Raw genomic sequence first — 13,302 nt, forward strand, 5'->3', positions numbered from 1 at the left:
GTGGAAGCAATTAATGAACTAGGTTAAACAATCTTAAACGTCTTCTAACCAAAGAATAATTTGAAGGCCGGAGAACCGATTTGATATATTTCTGATGAGTCAAGGGCAGAGTTTGTACGTATAACGGTGTCCAGGCCTACTATTTTCGTCCCAGGACTGGTTCGAGGCCTTTATCCATCTGTTTCTTTACGAGATGGAACTGGTACTAAGTTCATATGCGTGCTTGAGAGGGTTTTGTGACCTAAAGGCCTTTTTTTGGACCAAATATTTTCACTAACTCGAATATTCCACGAACCTTTCTACCTTCGGTGCCGACTTTAGGCCGATTTATGAAAACATTGAACGGTTTGTTTTTAATATCTTTGAAATGTGGAGTGAAAACTCATCGCTGAATATGAAAAATTTCGTTTTAGATTAATTTATTCTTGCTGTTTTGGGTGCCTACCCTGCTTATATCACTGGCGTACCATGATCGAAACGCCAAATCAAAACAACAAGGATAAAATGACCAACGTCATCAGAAACGACCAATTATACGAATTCTATTTTAATAAAACAACTGTTATTTTTTGATCAAAAAAGATCTTTTAATGAGCGACCTATTAAAGTTTAAAAAAAGGCAATGGAAGACATTTAAAAAATTCTTTTACACTACATTTCTAAAAGTTGTTTTAAAATGTTGATCAAATTTAATTTTAAAAAAATATAGAACAGAAAAATTAGGCGAAATTTGGATAAAAGGTTTATTATTTATAATTATTTTGTTTTGCAATATACTCGCACTTTTTATATTTCATCAATCTCTCCATTTTAATAGATAAAAATTTCAAAAAATTAACGTAAGTACAGTAGAGAAGGTAAGTGCTCCTAAAATAGCAAAAATCCAACTTTTCACAGCTTTTGTGTAACTTCGAACATACTCAGGAGGGGGTTATTAGTCCTTAATGTAAATATGTATTATTTACCTATATGAAGGTGTATTCTAATGTACGAATTTAATGTGTAACTATATAATTATCTCTTCTAAATTGTGATTTATTATATCCACATGTGTTGCTTAAGAAAAAAAATTATTTGTAATATGTACTAGCATGGGAAGGGGGACTGATTTTTCTTTATAAAATATTCATTAGTTTTCGTGGTCCGCTTGACCAATTAAGCAGAGTGGTAGAGCTGCGGCGTATCTAGCCGAAGATCGTGGGTTCGAATCCCGCTCGTGACACTGACTTTTTTTTCAAAACTAAAAACCTTAATTAATCGATTTATAAAATATTTTTTTAAGGGATTTCCTAAAATATAACCCATACAATATTTATATCCAAATGACCAGGAGAGTGTAAGGGATTTTTTCCGAAGGTATTTGAACTACGATGAACCATCGGTGTGCCGATGTTTTTGAAAAAAAAATCCCGTTTGTATGTCGTATTCGAATTTAGGGCCGCTGGATTCGACCCCGGTATCTTTACCTGACAGTGATGCGGCCACCGAGGCCCCAAGGAATTTTTTAAGACAATAAAAACAATTTTTTATGATACTGTCACCCCTTAAAAGAAATTTTAACATTTGCTTTTTGTCATCCCGAAATGTTTCGTACAGGACACTAAATAACGAAATTATTTATAAGTCTAGACAAGCAATGGCAAATCTTGAAAAAATAGTTGCACGCAGAAATATCACACTGACAATTAAAGTCTGCATAGTTAAAGCCTTTCCCAGTAGTAATTTATGACTGCGAGATCTGAGCCATAAGGAAAGCGTAGGGAAGGAACTGCGTTGGACGAAATTTCTGTGGGTGCCTTGCATGAAGATCAAATCAGTCCACACTGCAGCAAATAAAGGCAGACAGGTCACACTATATTAAAGACAAAAAGGAACTACTTTGGCCACATAATGAGAATGCAGGATAACCTGCATAAGAAGCTGATTCAAGGTAAAGTGGCAGGCAAAAGGAGGGGCCGAACAAAGGCAAGGTTGATGGATGATATTCGAGAGGTGACGGACTAAACCATGGGGGATGGCCAACAGGAAGCTATGCCATGGCTTCATAAGTCAAGAAGAGTCGGAACAGACTGAACGAATAAAGAATGAGAAAAAAATATGTTCCGTGTGGCCTGTAGTAAATGGAATTAGACGAATAAGCTCTGATAAGTGTGGGGAATCAATCTGATTTTTAGATGCACAACAAAAAATACCATATTTTTTAATAGATTATTGTTATAATTTTAATCTGGTTCTATTGGTTTATTTGACGCCCTGCCATGAATTCTTACTTTTACCTTTACGCTCCGGCACCCACGCGCCTGAGAATCCTAAACAATAAAATCACAAACGTGATGTGAAAAACCTGCACGAATTCACAACAAACCAAATATGTCCGTACGTTTATGAAAAAGTTATCCTTTTATGGAAAACTCCAGATTAAATTTGATTGCTTGATTATTTTTTTTAAATTAGTAGATTCAACGACTTCTTTACTATCAATAAAGCTTTTACCCCAAATAAAATACATAATTTATTTTTATCTCTAAAATAAAACAATCGCATAACAAAAATAGACATCACAAAGAGTTTGAATAAATACACGTCTAACTACATAAATCAGAACTTTTACATAGGTCAGATGGAACGACCATGGCATTAACACCATTTACACGTTTTACCCAACAGGTATTCCAATAAAAGTTCTGGTTATCAGAAAGGCACAATATTTCTTGATAAGCAGACTTTTTAGATAAGGAACACTAGGCTTTTTCCTTTGAAGAACATGAACATTTTTTATACAGTGCTTCTAACCAAAGTGAAAATCTTGAACTCCTTGATTTTAATACCTCTCTTAATGAGACCTATGATAAAATAAACATTTAAATTTCTCTGACGCCACTAATATTCCTTTAACTCACCTTTATTAGCTAAGTTTTGAGCAAGTTTTCTTTTCGGAATTTTAAAATTTCCAAATAAATTTGATATTATTCTTTTCAAGTCTGATTTCAATTACGGATTGGGAACCTGTGATCATATGGAATATATTTGCTATATAAACGACAATTTTGAGAATGGTAAACAGGTAATGATATTATGTAACTTATCCAGAACTTTTACTACTGTCCGGCACAAATTTTCCTGTTACGGTAAGAGGTGCAGTACATATTATAAAGTCAGGAAATAAACAGTGCAAATAAACTGATTAGGTTTCGAGGTCCACTTGGTCAGATAAATTGCTTTCAATTAATTAATCTTTAATTAAGGTTTTGGTTGAGATAAAAAAGTCAGTGTTACAAGCGGGATTCGAACTCACGACCTTCGGCTAGAAGTCTACCACTTGCGCTATCGTGACTCGATCCAACTTCCCATCTTAACCCCACCTTAAGAATTTTCCCTCCTTTTTGCCATTTTTCAAATGTGTAATCTATTTGATTCTCGGCGACAAATAAAATGGCCACGGAGAGGTTTAGTGAAGTATACTTCATTTTGCTTATTACATTTATTAGGTTTCGTGCTCCACTTGACCAGATAAAGTCTTTTCAATTAATTAATCTTTAATTAAGGTTTTGGTTGAGATAAAAGAAGATTTGTCGCCGAGAATCAAATAGATTACATTTGAAAAATGGCAAAAATGAGGGAAAATTCGAAAGGTGGGGTTGAGATGGGAAGTTGGTGTCCGAGTGGATCGAAGTCACGATAGCTCAAGTGGTACAGTAGCGGCGTATCAAGCCGAAGCTCGTGGGTTCGAATCCCGCTTGTGACACAACTTTTTTATCTCAACCAAAACCTTAATTAAAGATTAATTAATTGAAAAGTGCAAATAAATTCTAATCAAGAAGATATTTTATTACGACTACCACAAGGATCAATTTTTGAGCCCTTTATTGTCTGTTGGTTATGAGGATGACTCTTACATATTGAAAAACTTTAATAACATTTCATTCTACCAACTATATTTTACGTTATATTTACAAATCAGTTGAGTTTCAGGAAGATGCCGGCCTATGGAATAAATAAACTATTTTATTACATGACAATTTTACAATGTTAAACTCGTTAGACGTATCCAAAACGTTTGATACTGTCCAGCAAGAACGCATTAATTTAAATTAATTAAATGCGAATAAAAATTCCAGTCAAGAAAATGACTTATGTGCAATACCACAAGAACGTATATCAATACTTCAGGAGGTTATCCTCGATGTAAAATTGAACTAAAAAGTCCGTATTGTCCAACGCTGATTCCAAATTTTTTTCCAGATATCTCGCTTTTTACGTTACACCAACCATTCACAACTTATTCCAACAAGTCCAATTTCTAATAAAACGCTAATCCTACTTTACAGTTGATAACACTAATAGAACGAGCGTTAAATATCCTATTAGGTTCATTTTTTTAAAAATGTATTATGACCTTAAGCAAACAAAGAACAATATTACTTAGAACGTAGCCTTGTACGAGTTCGCAAAGTTCTTGTCTAAAGTTTAAGATCGTCTTGGTTTTGTAAATACTGACAGATATGGTGCCAACAAAAAAGTTTCCCCTAGCAGTTAGCAGTAAATACATGCACTTAACTTCTCAAAGATCAGTTATAACTTATCACCAATATAAAATTAAAGTTTAATTATAACAATTAACTCTTTTAGTTACAAATTGTTAAAAGAAAACTAATTATTAAGATTTTGAAACGAATTTGGTTTTTTGGTACAAAATTGAACATGGTTAAAAACAAATTTTTAAAAATTAAATTAAATGTTCAAAATGTCCACGTTCTTTGATTTGTGATCTTTAACAAGGTGAACATTTTATTTAATTTTAGAAGCTTTTTTCTTACGTACAATTTTGTATCAAAAACCACATATCACATTTTCTTACCTAGAATTTTTATTTACATAATTTAAGTTAATGCCTTCTTGGCGGACAGTGTTCTGTATAAGTCATAATACATTCGCCTGTACAGAACCATTTTCACAATTGTTGCCACAATGTAAACTTTATTTGGTAGAGTCTACTGTTATTAAAACTTTACAATATATAAAAATAAATAAAATTCAGATCAGCCACATAAATAACAAACAATAACGGGCCAAAAATTGATCCGTGGGGTAGTCCAAATAATACATTTTCTTTACTAAAATTTAATTTGCATGTTTCTGTCTTGAAGAAAACTGTGACGAAAAGATAGCGTACTGGACAGCGTTAAAAACTTTAGATAAGTCACAAAATATATTGTCCTGTTTACCTTGCTCAAAATTGTCATGTATACAGCCCATATATTCCATAAGATCATACGTTACCTTGAATATCGAATAATAATTATTTCAATTAATTATTCTTTTTATCTCGATGCAAACATCAAAATTTAAAAGGTTCAATGTAAGTTAGGTACGTCTGCAACGCTGCAACGTGATCTAAATTTGTTGCCATATTTTAGAAAAACCGAACGGATAATTTAGGGATTGTAGGGAAAAGGAAGGAAAGAGAAACCTTGAAAAAATGTTGAATGGAAAAACTAATATCAAAACATGGGTGAAAAAGGATTGAATATATACGTACTTTTTGAATATAATTAAGCGTGGAATCCAGTTTCTAATCCTGACCCCAATCAAACCAAGTGCATGCAGTTAACACCTTAACTCAAGCTAATTCTATACAATCTTTCTACGAAATTCTTACTGCTTAGGAGGTCTTTAAGCAGTTAAAACTATATTAAATAGCCGAATCTCACCACTCAGTTATACGACGAAGAACGTCTCCAATTATTCTTGTGTTTTTTCCTATTATTTTTCATTGAACAATGTGTATTGTCAGTGACAATAGTGGGCGGTCATGCCACGTAGCTATGATCACCGCGTGAAAACTGCCACAGTTCCGAGCCGTGAGCACAATAAACTTATTACAAACCATACTGAACAGAGTAGAACGAAACAAAAAACCCATATTTCTACTATTCAAAAGCTTCTTTTTTTTTTTGTTGGTTCGCTTACCTGTAAATTCCTTCGTTCTGGCGGTTTACACAATGCTCGTATGAAATGCGGGTCTATATAATCTGTCATGGCATTCCGCCGACCTTTCCACTAATTTGCATGTCCAAGTAATCCTGCAACATAATCCATAAATTACAAACTTAAAACAAACAATTGCCGGTTCAAAGTGAACTATTCGTTTTTTTTGAATCGTTGAACCATTGATAAGATCTCTTTTAATATATGTCAATAGCAACGTTCAAAATATTGTGCAAATTGACGGAGAAAAACGCTCATTTGAAATGTTAACCAAGGCATGCATTATTAATGTAAAGAAAAAGTGAAGGGAAGCTTAAAATAAATTTACAAACCGTGTCTACTTGAAACGAGATATTTTAAAACAATCAGAACCCACCAGAAACTGATTAAGCACAAGTACCTTTTTACAATAAATCTTAGGGGCTTTTTCGGCGAAACAAAATTGCTTAGCTCGGTCGTTCCGTAGATCCAACTCCAATCCGCAATAATTGGAAGAAAAAACCTAGGCCTATTTATGACCCTATTGAATCCAATCTAGCGTGAAATGGGCGTAAAAATGTTGGGACTTTTAGCGAAAGAAAAAGAAAATATTACAAACCATATTGTTAACATTATCGTTTTAAGGTGATGGACCTGTAATTTAGGTAAAATGATAGTCGTTTCCTATCATTTTGGCATTCCTCTTGTTTTAGCCTGTCAGACGAGTTTCGGCTTCTAGCCATCTTCAATGATACATTCTGTAGGTACCTCACCCTCCTTATATCCTTGACCTTACCCATGAAATGCGGTATACAGACCAAAACAGCTAGGATAGCCAGGCCAAAATGATCAAAATACAAAAAAAAACCATCATTTTACTTAAAACCTGACCTAATTCGAAAATGTACTTAAAAAATACAATTATCGTAGCCAACCATTTGTTATTCTGAACAAACAAAACATGAGACCATTTGAACTACTTAAATTAATGAGAAATCTCTTCTACTAATCCCAATTAATTATAATCATTCTATTCCACTGCACATGGATTAACACCTTAGTCATGCCTAAGATATGACCAGAAATTTCACTTCTATACTATATTCTCTCAAAACTTTTCTTCATGCAATTAAATCATAATAATGAAAAACATTGTTTTAAAAATATTATTTATAATTAATATGTTATAACCAATTAAGGCACACTGGAGAAGTTGGTTAAATACAACATAATATATAAATAAAGTAAACATAAAATGAGACATACAAAAAGAGAAACATTACAATGAAATGTGTTAAATGTGTATATAATAAAGTAGCAAAAGAAAAAAATATAATAATTAATCAAATAACACTTGACTTTTGGATGATCTGAACTTTCTATACTGAACATAAAAATGTCATTCATTTTGTTTTTCAAGTCAGTAGAATTTAAATCTAGCAATAATATTACGTTTTATAGGACTGAATGCAAGAAATATTTTTGTTTAAAAAACATGGATAATAAAGTCACTAAAGTATACCAGCTTAATTCTTAATAATCCACTGTAGAGGGCCAAAGAAAACCAATATAAAAACGCCTAAAAAGATTTTTGTTGTATTTTTCGCGTTCATCTCGCTTTTGTTAGATTTACGAAATTGATTCGTGAGCCGTTTAATCCATTCTATAGAGTACTGATATAAATATGCCAAAAAAATATTTTATACGTTTTTGTTCGCTTTGTTTTCGCTTATGGTTTAGGAGCTTAATTTGCCAATCCACTCTGGAGGGCCGATCCTTTAGAAAACGACAATAAAAACACCGAAAGAGATTTTTCTTTCGTTTTTTTTTTCGTTTATATAGCTTATTTTGAGGTTTAGGGCTTAATTTTAAAGCAATCCACTCCGGGCCAGTCCTAAATAAAAAGAGGATAAAAATACCTAAAATGATTTTTCATTCGGTTTTTAATTTTTTTAAATCTTGTTTATTTTGAGGTTTACGACCTTATTCATAATCGATAATTATTCATAATTCATTGTCGACTTAGAATGATCGATTCTATAGAAAACATTTTTTTTGCGTTCATCCTGCTTCTTTAGATTTACATACTTAATTTGTGAGCTGATTGATCTGGATGACTGATTCTATACAAAACTGATATAAATATGGCAAAAAAAGATTTTTGTCTTCTTTTTTTGCATTATTATAAATGTGTGGTGATTAGTGACCGTTAGTCGATGATTATTCAGAAATCGTAAGATGCGGCCTGGTGTGGTGTAGGTTTCATAAAAACATTTTCTTTATCCTGCCAACGTTTCGATCTTTATTGAGATCATCTTCAGGGCTCAAAGTTTGTTTTCTGTGCAATAGTGCCATTCTTGCGTGTCGTGTTGAGAGTGTGACACGAATTATTATAAATTATAAATTCATCGATAAAAGTTTGGTTTCTAATGTTTATCTCCCGCTTATTTGAGAATTAGTTTACTTTTTGCGCCAATCCACTCAGGAAGGAAGATTTTATAAGTAATGAGTAAATTACGCCTAAAACTAGTACCTACAAATATTCTGTCAAGACGAATCTGTCAAAATTAAGTCATAATAATGAACAATAGTTTTAAAAAAATGGGTATAAAATCACCAAGGAATCGGAAGGGAAAGTCGATCTAACAAGTCTGTTGTGAGAAGGTTGTTTTAAGGAGCAACCCACATCCGATTGTAATGACCAAAGGTTGTGTCACACTCCAATTCCTCCCAACCTTATACTTCAGACTTATCGCAATAGCGGATCGACATTGATAGTGATGTAGTTTTGAACGTGGTGTCATAACTCCCCTGGGGGAAACTGTTTACAAAACAAAAAAATAACGACTATCATTACGGAAGAGTGTATTTAATTTTAGATGAGAAGGATTAAAAATAGGATGTTTTAATAAACTAAACCTTTGCGACACTAGGATCGATTTTTTCCACAAAAAAATAAACACTCGTTACCGTTTTATGACCCTTTTTATTAGTTTTTTTCCAACTGTATTCATAACATGTTTGCCTCTAAGACTGATTGCATGACTGGCGTGATTAATTAATAGTACAAAAGAAATACTTCCAACCTCATCGACAGCGTGGAGGTGACCTCTGCAATAATTTGAGTAATGAATCATTCACGTGAAAGATATTGGGTCACGCAATTTTTTTTTCACGCAGGGGCTCGGCCAAAGATAAATCCTCGTTTAAACCCTTTGAAATTGCACATAAAATACTGTGAAATCGCGTTTCGAACAACGCCCATTTGTTACGTTCGGTCTTCACAATTATCAGGATGTTTGTTGAGCATCAGCACTTTCATTGCTGATTTCATAGAAACTGTAATCTTAGAGGAGTGATAATTTCATGTTCATGAGCGATTTCTATAATTTTCTTTAACAAGAACAACGTCTTAACAAGTTTTCTTTTCATTATAATTTTCATTTCGAAGAATAATAAAAGTCTTATTAAAAAAAAATTCATTTTATTTTATATGCATGTATTTAAGCTGTTTTTATTATTGACTAAAATATCAGAACAATCTGAAATTTTGGTCAACAATAAAAATTGTTTATAGCATACTTAAAACAAAAATGGATGCCTAAACAACTAAGTCGGGAGGGAAATTAAACTTGAAGATCATCTTTTCCTCGAAACATGGAAAGCCCATATTAAATCGTTAGGGATAGGGCATACAAGGATTACTCATGGCCATCCTATCATCAAGGAAGATGCCGCCATTGAGGTGGGTGTTGCAATTAAACATACAGACAAGCTTTAAAACGTGAAGATCCAAATCGTTTTCACGAAATTCCATGAGACGATACTATTATAAGTAAACAAATTGGCATAAGCATAATGAGTCTGAGCGCCCTTCGGCCTGGGGGGTCTAGGGCAGGACAGGGCGCAGTCACTCCTCAGATTTAGGAGAAATGTGGATGGCGACACTGCAGGAATCTGAATAATACATATACGTAAAATAAGTCCCTAGCGTTTTTCAATAATTCGACTTTATCCATTTTGTGTTTTCAGGCAACTTTTAAACTCTGAAAACGGATTAATTTAAGTGATTTTATTTATTCAGTTTGGTCGGAGAACTCCAATTTTACACGGTGTTTTGATAATTCAAAAACAACAAAATTTTTTGTTAAACCTCAAGAGGAAAACCGCAACTAAGAATGTAGGAAAATTTATGATGTGTATGATGATGACCGCTTTAGGAGAAAGCACTGTCAGTTGGTGGTTTTCTCGGTTCAGAAGCAGAAAATTAGATTTGGAAGACGAGAAGAGCTCTGGGCTTACTTCCAACTGCTGAAGATGACCGAATTCAAGCTTTTTCTACTAATACTGTAAATATTGTAACACGAGACATGGCAGAGATGCTGCGTTGGAATGTGACCGCCGCTGAATAATTCTGTCGTTGCGATACATGGGGTTTTGTTCAATAAGTTTATTGTACTCCATCTCCATCTGCGTCCACGAAAAACGCAATGTAAACGACCCATTTTTACATAGATTGATGGCAGATGAAAACTGGGTCCTTTACATGTTCAGAATCCTGAGGAAAAAAACGCAGCGACACACCGTTAACAATTCCACAAGCCGGATTTCATTCCAACAAGATGGTTTATTTGGTGGGGCTGGACAAGGTGCTTTATTATTCCGCCCAACCAACTCATCTTCTAGCGTATAGGGCACACATTCTTCACATTCAAAATCAGCCTGACCAAAGACGGTGAATACTGGCTAATCGCAAGGGGATTGTTTTTCACAACAAAGCTCAAGTGAATTTGGAGAGCTTGGCTGGGATATGCAACCTCACCCCAACCCTTTACTATAAAATCGATCATCCTGATTGGCAAACGAATTAAGCTCGTAATCTAAAAATAAGCTTGAACAACGAAGAAAAATCAAGCTAGCATTTTGATACTCCTTTTCTATGAAATCCTGAGTCGATTGGCGCCCGAATTGGACGTAAGGATCTGTCATTTGGAATTCATACTCGCGATAACTAATTGAAGCATTGGAGGCTGTACTGAGACGGTTTTTACGTCCACATTTAGTTTAGGGAGTCTGGAGTAATTGGTACTCTATAATCTCCACCAAGAAATGATTGGACTTTCAAACTGTACACCCACAGATTTAATTTTGATATCTTCTTTGTCACACTTCAAAATAAGATAAATGTTTTTAAAAAAATTCAACCTATGTATATTCATTTCCGACTTAATCGACCATTCCTAATCTACAGTCGAACTAAATAAGGTAGTAAAACCTCAAAATAGGTAAGATAAAGTAAAAAAGATAAATAATCAATCTTTTCGAAGTTGTTATAACCGTACAATTAATTAAGGTTTTTAGTGGAGACGAAAAAAAAGCTAATGGCACGAGAGGGATTCGAACCCACGACCTTCGGCTAGATACGCCGCTGCTCTACCACCTGAGCTATCGTGACCTCGATCCACTCGGACATCAACTCCCCATCTCAACCCCACCTTATGAGTTTTCGAATAGATCGAGGTCACGATAGCTCAGGTGGTAGAGCAGCGGCGTATCTAGCCGAAGGTCGTGGGTTCGAATCCCTCTCGTGCCATTAGCCTTTTTTTCATCTCAACTAAAAACCTTAATTGTAAAGTATTAATTGGTCAAGCGGACCACGAAATTAGTGAATTTAATAAGTTGTTGTTTTCTACGGATTCGACTCTCCTGAGTGTATTAGTACTAAAATTAAGCTGGCAAAACTCAAAATAAGCAAGATAAATGCCAAAAAGAACAAAAATCGTTTTCAGCTTTTTTTACTCATCTTCTATATATTCCTCTCTCTCTTGAGTTTATTGGAGAAAAAATTAAACTAAGAAGCTAAGAAGACTGAAAATAAAAGCTAGACAAACTATACAAAACCAACTCTCTTTTTTCGGCATAGCTATATTGATTTCGACATAATCGACCCTTCAGTCAGGCGAAAGAATTAAAATCATAAAGCCTCAATATAAGCGAGATAATTGAAAAACAAAAAAGCAAAAATTCAATCTGTTTCGGCATTTTTATACTTGTTTTCTATAGAATCGACTTTCCTGAGTTGATTGGACATTTATTAAATTAAGCTCATAAGTCTCAAATTAAGCAAGGAAAGCGCAAAAAAATTTGACTAAGGGGAGACACATAACCGGGATTTTTCCTCTGCATTTATATTAAAAATTGGATAAATTTATCGTTTTTATCTTTCGAGTGGCCTTCCTTGTGGAACGCAAACCCGTAGTAGGGTCACCTGCTGCATCAACGTCATGCCAGGTGTTTTCCTTTTTCATAACTGACTGGTACAAAAGTCGTTTTTATTTTCTTTATACCGCATTTTACCGAAGGGTCGAACATTATTTGCAATATGTTTAAGGGAGCGAAATTGAACTCGGTAGACCGGGTTAACGAGGAAACACGTTTGTTTTTGTTTTACATAAGCCAAAGGAATTGTACACTGTTGTCGAAGGGATGATCATTGGTTTAAAACAGATTTCCCGGTTCTGCAATCCCTTATCGTTCAGTTTATTCAATTAAAACAGTTACAAAAATAAACTAGAATTTGGGCAGTTTTCCTCACCTTCCACAATATGCATTAATATTATAATATTTATAATTAAAATAAACAGTATAAGAATATATTTTATAATGTTTAGAATAACTTAAAGGCCTTCCCTGAGATTAAGTCCAGAGCCATAAAAGAGGTAACAAGGAAAAGCACTAGCTTGTATGATATGTAGGAGAGGGTCGTTGTGAAGGCAGGAAGTCGTTTTGTGGGGGGATGGAAATCACCATCCCGAGAAGGATAGACCCAATGCAGGACGGGAATTTAAAACGCGCATTTCCTGGAATCCAATGGCGATCAAGGTTAATGGGAAATTACCAGTTAGATCGATACAAAACGCCCCAGAAAATGTCTAATTCGAGGATAGCTTACAATCTCAAGTGGAAGATCAACGACTGCTGGAGCGTTGCGTATGTAAATACGTCCTGGGAAGTTTCACACGGTCACCGTATTTAGCTAAATGCCCATCTTCTCAGCCGCCTGCGAAGTAAATGACCACCGACGTCCTACGACTCGAAAACAAAAACAAAACACTAACGAAAACCTTTGGCATCATCCTGCAATTTCACACTAAGTGTGTAAACAATACAATTTTAATATTGTTAGATAATTTATGTAAGGTATTGGTTGAGATAAAAAAAAGTCAGTGGGATCCCGCTCGTGACATTGACTTTTTTATCTCAACCAATACCTTACATAAAGATTGAAAGAAGTTATTTGGTCAATTGGACCACGAACTCTAATGAATTGTTATA

The 13,302-nt window shown here is 34.2% G+C and overlaps 1 protein-coding gene across 6 annotated transcripts in view; it reads right to left on the reverse strand.

Moving 5' to 3' along the window:
• Positions 1–13,302, reverse strand: part of LOC106668129 (rap guanine nucleotide exchange factor 6) — a 283,118-nt gene that overhangs the window by 236,991 nt on the left and 32,825 nt on the right. For all 6 annotated transcript variants that reach the window (XM_014396659.2, XM_014396650.2, XM_014396616.2 and 3 more), the window contains exon 2: positions 5,971–6,083. In XM_014396659.2, coding sequence (XP_014252145.1) covers positions 5,971–6,039 — 69 coding nt within the window. In that variant the 5' untranslated portion in view covers positions 6,040–6,083. The remainder of the gene's footprint in view (positions 1–5,970; positions 6,084–13,302) is intronic.

Source organism: Cimex lectularius, unplaced genomic scaffold (genome assembly GCF_000648675.2).
Source record: "Cimex lectularius strain Harlan isolate CLEC.00 unplaced genomic scaffold, Clec_2.1 scaffold187, whole genome shotgun sequence".
NCBI classification, from domain to species: Eukaryota; Metazoa; Arthropoda; class Insecta; order Hemiptera; family Cimicidae; genus Cimex; species Cimex lectularius.